Here is a 15,529-nt window from a genome sequence, read left to right as displayed (position 1 = left end):
AAACTCCAAAAACCCCTCGACTTCTTCTCAGCCTCCTTTCACTCCTACACCTCCAAAAACCCCATCTCCAACATCTCAACCACCTTACATCCCCACACCTCCTTCTCCCATTTCCCAACCTCCTTCTATTGCAACACCTCCAAACACTCTTTCCCCAACATCTCAACCACCCTATCCATCCACCATCCCTCCCTCAACCTCACTCTCTCCATCTTACCCACCTTCACCTTCACCTTCATCTGCACCCACTTACCCACCTTCCTACCTGGCTCCGGCAACATCGCCACCATCCCCGTCGACGTCAGCCACCACTCCCACCATTTCTCCGGCAGCAACAACTCCCTCACCGTCGTCGTCGTCGTCGTCGGGGGCGTCGAACGAAACGACGCCAGCCAGACCAAACGGCGCGTCGTCTGTAGCACCGTCGAGGTTAGGGCTGTATTCACTGACCATTCTGGCTGGTGCTGCTCTAAGCACCATTCTTGGTTAGAAAAATCAAACTTTTGTTTTTTGGAACTTGAGTTATAGTATATAGTAATTGTGAACATTTTCATTTTTTTTGCTAATATTGTTATTTTGGACAGATGAGATCGTGTCTCATAATTAATTTTATGTTGTAGTATAATCTGTGTATCTATGGTTACCAATGTGAGTTGTAGTAATTACCATCAATTCATTCCTTGTTGCTCGAGTTTGCCATTGTTTTGTTTTGTTTCCAAAAGCTTACGTCAACGGAGGATACTAATCAACACATAATAACACGTTTGATGATGATTATTGATTAGATTGGAAAATATAATTAATTATTTATTTTTAAAGTTCTTTTAAAAGTTAATTGTTTAAATATATTTTTACTCTTTTAAATTTAGATAATTATTTTTTTGATCCTTTATAATAAAATTATTAGTCTCTTAAGTTAAAATTTTTGAAAAACTATTTTTAACCCTTGTAACGTTAATTGTATCATAATTCTTAGTAGTTTTTTATTGTTATAAATGTTTTTTAATTTAATTTCTTAATAAATAATTTGTGAAAGTTTAAAATCGCAAAAATATGTATGCAAAATAAGTCATCAAATCATATTACAAGTCAAATATTTTCACAGTTTACCGTCTTTAAAATAAACTTTTTATAAGATTGAATTAAAATAAATAAATTTTAACGGTTAAAAATCATTATAAATTATGAAATCCTAAACTCAATAAATAAAGAGAGATTTAACTTTTCAAAAAATTAAAAAATTAATAAAAACAAAAATTTGAAAAACTAAAATAAATAATTACTTAAAATTTAAAAATTAAATACATATTTAAGTCAACAAATTATTATTATCGTATTTTTTTTGTACAACTTTATTAGTGTACTAATACATAATAACATGTTTGACAAAGGTTGAATTTGAAAAATAAATGTTATTTATTTTAAAGTTGTTTTAAAAGTTAATAAAAAAAATATTGTATAATGTACCAATACATTGTCTCTGTACAATTTTAAATATTTCTTAATCAAGTTTAAAAATAGTTTGACTCGTAATAATTTACGCACTCTTTCAGTATTGTAAATAATACTACATGGGCACGTTAATATTAGATTCCTTAATATCATATGCTTATTAGGCAGTCTTCATTTTTTTTCATTATTTTTGTCATGTTACATTTATCATTGTTTTTCTTTCACTATCTAAGTGTAGATAGGTTCACCATACATTACTCAAATTAATATAATATATTTTGTAAATTTTTAATTAGTTTTTCTAAATTCGAGGCTAACAAATGACGACGAGGTTCTGTAAATAATCAACCATAAATAGAAGCATGAATATTTTTTGTTATGATTTTAATGAATGATTATTCCACAGACAATTGAAACATTGTTGTATTAAGTCTCTTAATAAATTTTTTAAGGAGATTCGTTATGAAATGCCAAATATACTTTATTAAATTTTTAATTGCTTAAAAATATATGTAGTAAACAATATTAACCAAACTTTATTGATCAAGGAATTAAGAATAAACAAATATATAATAATTAATGCTTTTCTAAGGCATAATATTTAATGTTATTAAGATATCCATATTGTAATTTTTAACAAAAACCATTTATTTATTAATTAATTTACTAATTAATATCTTTAAGATTTGGTTAACAGAACTTTATTTTCAATTCCTAATGCAATGTTCTCTTAAAAAAAATCCTAATACAATGTGTAGTTTCTTTTACTCTAACAATCCGTTTTATTAATTAGCTTTTTGGCTTAATTACATTAATATTTGTTGTCAAATTTTAATGTACTCACGTTTTGCAGCTACAGTCTACAGTAAGTTTGGTACGAAGGAAATGTGATGTAACAGAAAGGAGACAAATTAAAATACATCTATCAGAAAATTTTTCCTCCTTTGATATATAACAAAATTAAGAAGGGAAAAAACAATGGATTTAGTATTTAGAATTTAGAGTTTCACACCAAAATTTATTTCTTCCGATTTGAGAAGAAATATATGGCCAGAAAAATATTTTTAAAAAAGTCATTATTATATCATTTATGATTACAACATATATAGACAAAATATATTTAATTGTTTATTTATTTAAAGATATTTATGTGATATTTGATAAAACTAGCTGAAAAATTAATTGATAATTGAAAGTTAATTGAAAATTAAAAAAATATCTTATTAATTAAATTATAAATATTTGATAAAATTATTTCTGAAAAATCTAAAATTACATAAATGGATATAAAATTTTACCTTAAATAAAAAATATTAAAAATCTAATAAATGTTTAATAAAAAAATACAAAAAGTCAAAAGCTAAAAATTAATGATTTAAAAAATAGTACTTTAAGTAACGTTTGAAAAAATATTAAAAATTATTAAAAAAAAACTCATTTATGAAACAGTCAAATAAATTCAGATGAAAAAACCTTAAAACTACATTAATGTCTTTCCATATACACTCCATCTAGTTCTATAAATATACTTTTTTCCCCTAAGTTTTCTTGTTTTATCAAACAATTAAACAATCATCTCAAAAAAAAATTCCTCTTTTTCTATTCTTCTTACTTTCTTTTGTTTCACCTTTTTCCTTTTATGTAATTCTTTTATAATTCAAACAAAGTTTAAAGGTTATAATATAAATTTCATCTTAAAACCAAATTCGTTTTCAGTCAAGTTTTGGCTCACGTATCATTTTCTTGCTCGTAATTAGCGTCATCGTCGTCCACTTCTTCAAAGATGCAAAGTTGCAAACAATTGAAAATAATTTTTTTTATTATAATGTAAATAGAGGCATGCTTTACACGATGTTTGGCATTTTAAAATAAAAAATGCCATCTATGTAAGACGCTGCTCCTTGTGGACCATTCGAAAAGCTAGCATGCCACTTTAGCCAAGTACTAGCTTTTACGGCATGGGGAAATTTGAGAAGCTAATAAGTATTTTATTAATTTTAACAATTAATTTTGAGTTATTTTAAATTATTCTCTATTTTAGATTTTATTAAGGTGTTATCGAGGTGTTAATCATGTCTTATTATTAAGATAATATTAGTTAATTAGTCTTCTTCTTCTAGTCTCCTCCTCCTCCTAATGATAAAGGATAATTTTAACTTTGTTTATTATCAGAGCGTGTGTATTTTGTCATAAAACAAAGTTTTTATTGTAAGATCATAACTAAAAGATGCCTTGAAGAATAGCTTGTTATCCAAGGTTTTATTAGAGCATAAAAGACATTTATATCGATCATATATATGATCAGAGAAATGGTCTATTATTACAAGGTTTTTAAAACTTAACAGATTTCAACAAATCAATATAATTGTTTGAAAGAAATATAAAACAATTTTATCAGAGCATAATATATCATAGTAAGGCAAACACCATTCATCAAACGAATAAAATCAAATCATTCAAAAGAATAAACTTAAGAACATTCAGAAGATGATTGATCAAGTTGATCAATAAACTGAAAATTTTATCAAGATGTTTTCACACCAAGATGATGTTTTTTGTCCAAAGAAAACTAAAGAAAAAATCATATATTTTAAGGCTTGGTTATGTTGGTGTTTTTCTCATTGACTTTGTGTACTAATTTAATCCTAATTTGATGGTCTTTTAAATCCTAATTTAATCACAGTCCATGGTCTGGGAATGCATCTTCCAATCTCTTGAATAACACTAATTTTCTACATGGTCCTCTTTTGTACAAATTTGCTTCCTTTCGGCTTTATTTATAAGCTTTTCTCTTCTCAAATGCCTGAATAGCTTTTGGGCTTTTAGATCCCAAGATAAACTTGACCAATTGTATCAAGGATGTGTTCTTCAATGTCCTCAAAGCTAACATTTTCCTTCCCTTTATACCTCGCTTTTCGTAAATGGAAACATTAGGAGGAACGTGCGATCGAGAGTAATATTAATTATATGATAATTTATGATCGGATGAAAATAAAAACATTCATGTTGTTAATAAATTTCAATGAAATACACACCACGATAATTTTCCCTTTAATCCAAAACTTAATAAGCTCACGAGTGTTGTTAAAACTTAAAAGGTAAGAGGGAAAACTGAAAAGGCATACATGATGGATCATTTTTTCCTTCATTGTCTAAATGCGTCACATGATCCATAGCGGATTAGATCATGAAAAATCTATAGGATACATACCGAAAGATAAACTTGCCTTTAAACCGAATAAATAAAAAATAATTTAATTAATATTCATGATCAACCTTATAAAATATAAAAAAATGGTTTTATTACTTTTTTATTTCATATAATTATAGAAGTCTTATCTTTTAGTTTTTATATTTAAAATAATTTATTTTAGTTTTTATACAAATTATTTTTTATCCGCTCTAGTATCTGTCGTTAATAAAAAGTTAATATTGTTAATAATCGTTGACATGATACTAATGTATGTTACACTTTATGTTTTAATCACTATACATAGCTATACTATGCTATATTTTGGTCTTTATACATGCACAATTTGTATGTTTTAATCCCTAGATTTAAAATTCATCTAATTTTATCCCTATATAAGCATTAATCTTTTATGTTTTAGTCTTTATTAACATCTCTTCCTTTTCTTCTTTCTCCCTTTTTTCTCCTCTTTGTTTTCTATTTCCTTCCTTATTTTTCTTCATCAACACCCCCTTCCTCCTTTTGCTTTGTAGGTTCTATTTTTATCCTCTTTCACACCAACTAATTGTCATTGACTCTAAATCAAAGAGTCTTAAGGTTGCATGTTTTTTATGCAAATCTTGAACAATACAAGATTGTTTACAAGTAACAATTTATGTTGGCACTCCTTACTATTAAAAAAATAATTTTTTATAACGGTTTTAAGGAGTTTTTTATGACGGTTTTTAACCATTTTTTAAATTGTTATTGTGAAAAAGTTAAAATTTTTCTTGACGGTTCTCAAACCGTTATAGAAGGTCCAATTTCTAAGTTGATTTTATCAAGAATCATCATAAAAATTATTTTTTTTTTAAAAAAATGGATTTTCTAAGACAATTTCTAGGAAAAATTATTTTAGAAAGCTAAGACGGTTTTTCAGATAACCGTTTTAAAATGTCTTTTTTAAAAAAATTAAAATTGAGGATTCTTGGATGATTTTCCCAAAATCATCTTAGAATGTAAATGTTCTAAGACGATTTTTTAAAGAATCGTGAATTTTTTTTTAAAAAAATAAGGATTTTAAAACGATTTTCCAAAGAACAATCTTAGAATGTCTTTTTTAAAAAAAAAATTAAAAATTCTGAGACTATTTTTCAAATAAGAATGTCTTTTTTTTTAAAAAAAATAATATATCAATGTGTATAACATCATAATCATGTGATTACAATTTGTTTCACACTCGACAATTAATTATGTTACTAGTACAAGTAATTGTGAAACACGGAAATGCAATAAAGATACAAAGTCTCGTGGTGAGAGCCAAATGTAGGAACACTTGAAGAGTCTTATTGAACTTGCAATAAGATAGGAATGTAGGAGAATTACACCAGAAATATAAATATCAAATTTCAATTACCATCACAGCTTATTAATTCACTAACCTCATTTTTCTTTTTCCTTTTGGGAAATTACATTTGTTGCGATGACTGATGGTTCCTTTCCTGCAGAAAGAAAACATGATTCTAGAATCCAATATTCAAACTTCTATAATGCCACTTCCAAATCGTCACTGTTACTGATTTACTTCTAGTAAAACCTATTTGGCTTCTGGGATTATACAAGGTCCTCGTACCTCATTACCAAGAGGGGTTATATATACACCATTTTTTAAAAAATTTCTTAGGCACTTTAAAGCAATTTTAAAGACTAGTTAAAAACTTATAATAACCGGTAAAATGCTGACCCATAGATCAAATTTCAATTTGACCATGCTAACAATGCACCATGACAATTTCACTTTTGGAAAGTTAATTATTTCCTTCTAAATATTAATTATATTAATATTATCACATGTGGATGTTATGTTTATGTGTTGGTAATAACAGCTATAAATTTAAAGTCATTCATCTTATATTTCTTTAAAGATTCCTTAGTATATTCGACAAATGTAACCCAATTAACAATACACGTTAAGTTTATGAGGAAAGAACTGGATTCGATTCCTGTAGAATACAACCTTGACATAATTAAAAAAAAAGTTTCCTTGGTATAGTTTTATTTTGTGAATAAATATTCTACATTTTTCTTGTTAAATTTGGAATCTATGAAAAAACTTTGAACTTTTTCATCATTCTTATCGGCTTTGACTTGGAGATAAAAATCTTACACAAGATATAACGTTCATTAGTCTGTATCACAATTTTCAATTAACCTTAAATATTTTTTATAATCATAAAACAAATCAAGATTATAAACAAATCCTTATAAAATTTTAAAAGGTATCGTATGATCTGAAACATTAATTCCATTTAAAATAAAATAAAATACCTTTAAAACACATGTTTAGGAAAAGATTAATCCTCAAACGTTGAGGTTGTCTCTCATAAACTTCTTCAATAATGCCATTTTGAAAAATAGTCCGGTGGCTTTTTCTTGACATATATCAAGTAATCGTATGACTGTAACCTCTACCACCTCTCTTTTAGTCACTTGAGATGCAATAATAATAGGTAGAATGTCCAACATCATTTGTTATTCCGTGCAACGGTGCAAGACATGCATGTCAAAGCAAACCAGCAACTTGATTATTTTAACGTTCACCTATTCATCACAGTGAAGAATGAAGATTGTTCATTGATCAGAATAGGAGTTTGTAGTTAACACATACGGATTGATTTTCAGGGAATTTCAGCAACACGGAATTAAAAAGGAATAATCTAAATAGGGTATCTTCGGAATGTATTTGACATAATACCAAATGTAACATCAGCAAAGGTTTGGCCGTGTGAAGAAGACTTGTGTTGCTTGTTCTACTATGTTTCTCTAGATTTTCCTTTTCATAAGCTGTATTTTTTGTGTCACAAACAATTGTTTCCTCCACAAAAATGATGGCCACAACAGAGGCACAACATGTGTGCTTGTGGGGGGATCCAACAGTGAATAAATAGTTACAGATTTATAACAAAAAATTAGGACTACAAACAAGCATGTTCAAGCATATAGTAACTTTATCCATGTTGTCAAAAGAAGAACCACCTCCGCCGTTGTCTCTGCAGAGGTAACATACATGTTAAGAAAATCACATCAACACAGTACCTAACACTAGGAGCAATAAATATATGGCTGAGAAAGTAAAAACATGATATTAAGGACAAATTAAATTCCTTCGTTTATATTTCAAAGAAAGACGTGCAACTACTGAACTTCAAAAAATTTAGCCAGCTCTGAAGTTTCAGTATCCGCTTGTATCTTCTAGACTATGCAAGTTATCCAGTTTTGAATTGTAGAACTTCCATAGTTCAATCAGAAAATGCCAAATTATGAACAAATCTTATGAGTCTACATTACTTTTCTAACAATGCAGTAGACTTCCAAATGGAAAAATAAAAAAAACCTCTAAAGCTAATAAATTAGTATAAAACAGGATATTGAACAAACACATTTAGAAAGAAATGCAACCCAATAAATGGAAAATAGAAGCAAATTAGTAAATCCAACCTCCCACACACACCACACATGATTCTCATTGACGTCAACTTTTGAATATGTGAAGACAATGCCAATAGAAAGGTCAGTCCCTATCCTAGTCAACATGCATAATCAGTGAATGTCTAAACCCAGGCAACACACACACACACACAGACCTTTTCCTGATTTTGTGGCTTTAATAAAATAGGCTCAGGAAGAACTGCGTTGTCTATATCCTGGATGTACGGCTTCACTTTTGCCTCCAACATCTCATTCAACTGTAGGTGAAATCACGCATCAGTCACTTGCACAAAAGATTGATGGACAATGACATTTCAAAGCATGCAACGAAGAATAATATACTATTTGACAACACAGAACTCAGTAAACCACAGATAGCTTTGCATCCTGAATTTTGAAGCAAGAACCAAGAATACCAAGGACATTGTGAACTAACAAAGCATAGGGTATGATCTTGAGGTAAAAGTAAGACAGTGGCACATGCTGTTTAATATATATGAAATGCCTTTTAATATATATTCAAGATCTTGGAAAGACAAAAATCACCAACCTTGTCCTGACGCCATTTAGTTTCCCACTGTGCATCCAAGATCTTATCAGAGATTTCTCTTTGGGCATTAAGAAGAACAGTCATTTCATAGAACTTATCTGGATCTTGGAGATCCTCCTCACTCCAAGATGATGCATTCAATGGAAGGTCTAGCTCCTGCCAATTCTCTGCAGTTAGTTAAGTCTCATCATGTTTGGTATAAACTATATTTGTTTTATATTCTGTCACCCATTATCATGTCAGCTGCTTTAACTACCCGGTTGTTATTGAGATACTTTTGTCATTTCAATTCTCACTGTTTTTTTTTTTAATTCAAATTATTAGGCACCAAAATGAATCATCAATTAATTTGAACCAAATGAACTCAACCTTCCTTTTGCTATAAGGTTGTCATGAACCCACAATCCTAAAAACTTCAGCTATAAGGTGAAGACAAGTGAATGAGTTTATGTTTATACTACATCTCTAATATGCCCCCTCATGCAAGAACCCTTTGGGATTGATGCATGGATAATGCACAAGCCCATCTACCTTTTATGTTAAAATTGAGAACATTGCTCAATAGGAGCCATGGTTTAACCATAGAATGCACTTCACAAAGGTCATCCTCGTAACAGTGTTCAAGTGAAGCTTAAAAAAAAATATTAAACCAAGTTAGACTATCCCAGGTTGGTCACCAACGTTTGACTCATTCACTGCAAAAGCCACAAAGAGGCTTGTCTGGACCAGCTCAGAGGCCAGTTTGTAGTTATTTCAGTCATACTGACCATGCCAATCCAGTCCATGCAACCGATTATATATGCCCATTCTAGCCAACGGAAGAGAAAGAATTCAGCAAGTGCGATTATCAAAAGCACATTATAACTTGAAAGAAAATTGTGCACATTATTTAAGCATAGACAACTCTGGACTATCATAATAACTAAAAAGGAATAACTAGCAAACATAACATGAAGATAGTGAATACGCACACCCCAATTTGGCGGTCTTGGTGGAGGATCAATCTTCATAACCTCTGTCTCCAGTGCCTTCTTAGCCTTATAGTAAGGGACATTTTTCACTATGACAGGATCATCCCTTGCACGGGCAGGATCAATAGATATCAAGGCCTGTGATAACCAAACAATTCAAAATAAAGCATTGCAAAATCTAATCCAGAGGAAACGATATAAATATTAAGATGTCATAGTTTCAACCACACGAATAACACTATATCAAGCATCCAAGTAATAAAAAAACTACCATAATTATCACAAAAATAGTAAGAATAAACAGTTTTCAATTTATTTTAGCAACTAGATGAATCCCCTGCATACCTACATTCTACACTGCTTGTGTCTTCCATAGCTAAGTATGAACATAGGTATAGCAAAATAGCCATGGCTACAAGAACAATATTTGTGTGCTTGATAAAAAACTTACATCCTGCAGATACTCCCACCCTGGTTTTCTCTTGGCCACCACATCTCGGAGTTGATCATACCGCATATTTTCCTAAATTCACTCAAGAAAAATAGATATGTTTAGAAACAGATTTGACCAACTGTTATAAAGCATGAATGTAACAGTATGATGACTTAGGCTGCATGATGTCTGATGAACTATTGAAACTGTTAATCGAATGAGAGGACAGAATAATTAATTCCATGTGTTATATAATCAGAGAGCTATGCCCTTCCTTCCCTTTCTTCAATTCCATTTTAAATATTAAATCCTATTTTCTGCACCACTTTCCTCAGCAATCTGATATTCCAAGTAGTTATTGGCATACAAGTGACACTGACAGTACTTTGGCCAAACTCCAAAGAATATCTTCCAACAGATTATGATTGTCGGTTAGAGAAATACACAGGATTATTCAATCAATCAGTCCCATGAGCCCTTCACTGTTAAAACACACACACACAGAGATGAAACAGCATAAGTGCTGGGAAAACTAACTTCTGTGCTTGAAAAAGGGATGAAACCAACAAAACCTACAAGCTGGCAGTTTTATATATCAATTTAGACCAGTTATATTTGGTATTTTCATGCAATTCTACTAAAACCAACCTCTGAACAGAGGTGCATGTAGCACTGAGCTGAAAAAGCATAAGAGTGACTTGATAGAAGTAGAAAGTAAAGGAAACTAAATTTTCACTTGCAGGTGTGCATCAAAGTAGGAAAATCAGATCATTAAAAATGATTCTCATCCCTCTGGAACGATTGGCTGGAAGTAGTGAGGAATAGAAATATATTGCGTTTGTAGCTACCGTATTATCACTCCTGTGTAGTGTGGACACTTTCTGATGGGAATCAGACAAATAGTGGTACTAATTGTGGTAAACCTTTTCAAGTGTACACACATAGGCCCAAGAGGGCAATAGGGTCTATTCATAATTAGAGGTCTAGTGGAAGGGGATTGCGTAGTTAGAGGAAAGAGAAGGTTGAGGAGAATTTCTGTTATTTAGGGAGGGGATAATCATTGTAAGGAGGATGGGAGATTTGGAATGAAATAGGGAGTCTAGAGAATCATCTCTGACTTGGGGGAGCAATCTGCTCTCATCTGTGCATTTTTCCCTCTTTTATCTTGTTCTGTCATTTTTCAGCTTTCTCAGAAGATACCATACCTATCACTTTCCTAACCAAAATAAAAGGGTAAACAAGTAAAAACACATTTATTTTATTTAATATTGAGCCTTAACACTGTATTTTCACCATATATTCATCATTTCATCACAAATTTGCAATAAAAATTTGTTTTGTGCAAGTATGCAATTTCATTATTTCTTTTACCAAGCAATCATTTATCATACAATAAACTCCACAGTCCACTCCTAATTTTCAGCAGACATTTTCATCACTACGAAACATGTGTTATAATTGTTGTGTTTAGCACAAAATCCAAGAGGCCACAGCTACACAAGTATTAATCCTTAATGTTTCATGTATTCAAAGAGCATTTTTACAGTTCATACTTCAAGCAATGCAATGCTACAATAGGTAATTTATTTTAGGTTGAAAGGAATTGATTTGAAAAGGCAAATAAAGAAAATAAAAAGCATACTGAAACCAATAAGGGGGAAAAATAATTGATGATAGTACAACTGAAACTGAACTACGGAAAGGAATATGAAGTGACAACCTTGTACTGCCACCATATTTTCTGCTTCACATCATCGTCATAGGTAAATCCACCCATAATCTGAGGAAATGTAATCAGCCAAAATGCAGCAATACTGGGATCTTTCATGCTGTGCAATATGTGCTGAAAAGGAAAAACAAAACAAAACCAAAATAATTATGATTACAAAGTCAAATAAGAGTGAGAAATCTTAAGTGAAATAAATTTTATTTATGTCTTGACACACGTATTTAACCGATAAAAGATTGAGTGAATGTAAATCTAAGATAAAAATGAATTCAAATGCGTAACACAAAAGTAAAGAAATGAGAGTAAGAATGCCTAGGATCAAGGTTTGTTTCAGATGCATATGAGAGGAATCTCAATTATAAATTCAATAATAAATAATGATAATTTGTTAATTTGATAGGATTAGAATTTAGAAATAACACTGACCTCATATGGATAATCAATCTTTTTCAAGACATTATAAGCTTGCCATGGGGGCTCCATAATCTGCACAAAGAAAAGGACACTTAAAAACAATATGAACTAGATTTAGACCCGCATATTATGCAGTTGATCACTAATTTGTATCGAATCACTCAATGACACAACAATCAAAATACCGGTGTGGCAACAAAGGATTAGTTTAGTTGCCAATGCCATCGCTATATGTTATAAATAGATTATTGAAACTTCACAGGTAAAATTAAAGACCAAAATATGAATAATTAAAATCAACAATGGAAAAAAAAAAGAAGCACCATAGAATCAACAATACTCACATCATCTGCTGAGATCCTAACATGTAGCAATCTGTGTTTGCATTCAGGACAACTCATTACACCCTGTGCATAGTCAATAAATTCTTCAAACAAAAATCAAAACACATTGCATTTGTAAAGTTACTAGATGAAACACATACAAGATTTACTATTGACCTCAATGTATAATTGTTATCTGGTGTGTGTGGTGGGGGGAGGACCACAGTTTATTCATGAATTACTACAAATGAACCTATTCATGAAAACAAAAATGTTGGATGGAAAGTTAAGCTGTCTTGGAATTTGGCTCATACCGTTCCATCACAAGTTGGACACTCTTTTGAAGGTAATGGTTTCTGAAAATCCAAGGACGATGGTATATGCACCAACTCAGCCCGGTTGTTGGCAATGGCATCTGCTACAGATTCAGCAGTCGCTTTTTCTCCACTAAAAATGAATAAGTTGAAAAACATATAAGGTGTATATAAATTGGAGGAGAATCTCACAAAATGATAAATGAAGATACACTAAAAGAAATCAAAACAGAGGAGAATTATCCATTAAAAAAAATTACTGCACTATCTTACATGCCCATTTTGATATAAATCAGATACACATTTTCTTACTCAACAGCAGATATTTTCTTTGCAGTCCAAATATTAATATATTAATTCAGTGTAACGTTGATGGTTACAGTCAACCTTCATTTTAGAAAAATTCACTGGCATAAAATTAGTATGGGTTAAAACTAATACCTTTTTTTCCCATCTGTACTTTGTATGTGTGTGACTATTTATTACTTAGAAGTTTCCTTGGAGACTAGGACTAACTACGTAAGAAACTGTGCATGACCCCAAATGACAAAGGTTGCAAAGTATTCTTTGTTCAACAAGAATATCAACTTAAATGATCTAGAAGTAATTTTTGCAAGTTTAAATGTTTGTGGATCCTTATTAAATTTTCAACAAGAGCGCAAAATGAACCACGTTTTACATAGAAATACTGACTGTGGCCTATCCACATGGACAGTAACTTACCTCTTCAAGTTGCAATTCTTAACTTGATAATGCACCCTCCCGCTTCCTCGACACATTGTACAGCGTAAGGCCCGCCATCCATTACATGAGTTACAATTCCTGTTCTTGAGACACACATTTATTTAGAGTTTAACAAAAGTCAACAAACAACACTAAACTAATAAAAGATTAGAGGCATCATGCATTCAAGTGACACAACACAACCACCATCAAGGAATACAAAACAGCACCTTTGACATATCACCTTCCTCCCCAGCTCAAATGCAATGTCATAAGTTCCCAGAGCAGCTATAGCCTACAACCATGAACCAAGAACTAACAAGGTGAAATTTCCAGACAATACAACTCCCAAAAATATCAAAACCAATAATCCAATTGATCAATTTGCAAGATAAAATGGTTTCCAAACACTTATTTGGTTTTAAGAAAAATGCACTTTGTATTCGTTTTCAATCTTCATTAATCATCACACTGTTTTCAAAAAAATTCCCGAAAATTGAAAAAAAAAAAAACAAAAACAAAACAGACCAAAACCACAGAACTTATTTTCCTTATTTTCAGTATAAAAAGATATAAATGCAGGATAGTGAAATATTTTTTTAGTTTTGTTTAAGACCACATGTATCCTCCATCCTCCACATGAGAAATTCCTGCTCGAGCTCCGGCAGTAAGACCACTGTGAGCAATAACATTCTCTCTCAAAGTATAAGCAGTTGCATACCCAATACTCGAATTCGAGAGCACTAAGCATGAACAACTTCACTGCAATTGAGGGCGGTATAGTGAAGAAAAAAAATGACATTTTTATAACAAAAACAAAAACATTCTCAGAATCCAAATAAGCAAACGACGCAGCATCAAGGAAGTGACCTTTAATCTCCATTTCCTCAAATACCCAGAAATTAGAGAGGGAAATTGAATAACAAAAAAATAACAGAGAAATTGAACGAAAAGTGAGTGAGAAGAAAAATAGCAGAAAAGGGGAGAAGGGACTGACGAAGACGGAGGTAGCGGAGAGCTTGGAGATGAGTTCGGGGACGCCGAAGCCGCGAGGAGCAGAGCCGGCAATGTCGAAGGCGAGAGTGAAAGGAGACAAGACAACCTTAATCGGGAAGTCGAGGATGTCGATGATGTTTTGGCCATAACGGTTGCTGAAAACCTTGTACCGAACCTCCACGAACTGCTTCACCGCCTTCACCAAACGCTCTCGAGAACTCGTCATTACTACACTCACTCGAAGGTGATTACAAGAGGATCGAATGATAGATAAGAGTATAGTTGCTCAGTCTTGCAATCGAAGGTTTAAGTTAAAATATGCTAATGGTCATTATTTTTTGTAGTGATGTTTTATTTTGATATATTAAATTTTAAAAATTTTATTTTGATTTTTTATGTTTTAAAAAGCTTTATTTTGATCCTTAAAGGTTAGTATGTCTTTAAATTTTGGATTTTGTTTTGATTTGCTAATGTTGGTTAACAAAAATTAGAATAAATGATTAATATAAAACTTTCAAAAATTTAAAAGATTAAAATGAAATTTTTAAAAACATAAAAGGATCTGATCAAAACATGTAGGATTTAATGTACCAAAATAATTTTTTTCAAAACATAAGGAATCAAAAACACTAAAACATAATGAATAAAAATGACATTTAGTCCTTAAAAAAAGATAAGTAGTAAAAAATTAGTGTATCCCTATTTAATGAAATTTAATCAAGTGATTGGATTCAAATTATCTTTCAATTCAATTAATCAAGATCTTTTTTTTCAATGAACAGAAGGATTAAGACAAAAAATATTTAATTATTTTTTTATATCACACAAATTTTGTTATTTCTTTTAATTGAAAAATAGTACTACCTCCATTCCTAAATATAATATATATTTTTTTAATTTTATTTGTCTCTTCTTATAAGGTTATTTTTAAGTTATGTTTTGTATTAATTACTTTATAATAAATGT

General features: G+C 30.8%; 2 protein-coding genes across 5 annotated transcripts in view; one reads left to right on the top strand and one right to left on the bottom strand.

The window, feature by feature from the left end:
- LOC100811987 (proline-rich extensin-like protein EPR1) overlaps window positions 1–691 on the top strand; it is a 2,101-nt gene extending 1,410 nt beyond the window's left edge. Inside the window, exon 3 of the mRNA XM_041007636.1 lies at window positions 62–691. Coding sequence (XP_040863570.1) covers window positions 62–490 — 429 coding nt within the window. The 3' untranslated portion in view covers window positions 491–691. The remainder of the gene's footprint in view (window positions 1–61) is intronic.
- Window positions 692–7,422: 6,731 nt separating this feature from the next.
- LOC100796735 (uncharacterized) lies at window positions 7,423–14,861 on the bottom strand. Of its 4 annotated transcripts, none has more exons than XM_026124536.2 (12): window positions 14,565–14,859; window positions 13,798–13,862; window positions 13,568–13,666; window positions 12,845–12,977; window positions 12,552–12,614; window positions 12,220–12,279; window positions 11,785–11,907; window positions 10,083–10,154; window positions 9,634–9,769; window positions 8,661–8,827; window positions 8,266–8,367; window positions 7,423–7,671 (listed from the first exon to the last, which is right to left on the bottom strand). In XM_026124536.2, the coding sequence occupies exons 1-12, from the start codon at window positions 14,787–14,789 to the stop codon at window positions 7,642–7,644; spliced, it is 1,275 nt and encodes a 424-aa protein (XP_025980321.1). In that variant the 5' UTR covers window positions 14,790–14,859; the 3' UTR covers window positions 7,423–7,641.
- Between the last annotated feature and the right edge of the window lie 668 nt (window positions 14,862–15,529).

This window comes from Glycine max, chromosome 12 (assembly GCF_000004515.6).
Source record: "Glycine max cultivar Williams 82 chromosome 12, Glycine_max_v4.0, whole genome shotgun sequence".
NCBI classification, from domain to species: Eukaryota; Viridiplantae; Streptophyta; class Magnoliopsida; order Fabales; family Fabaceae; genus Glycine; species Glycine max.
Note: the sequence above shows the minus strand (reverse complement) of the source record. Positions and strands in the feature narration are given on the sequence as shown.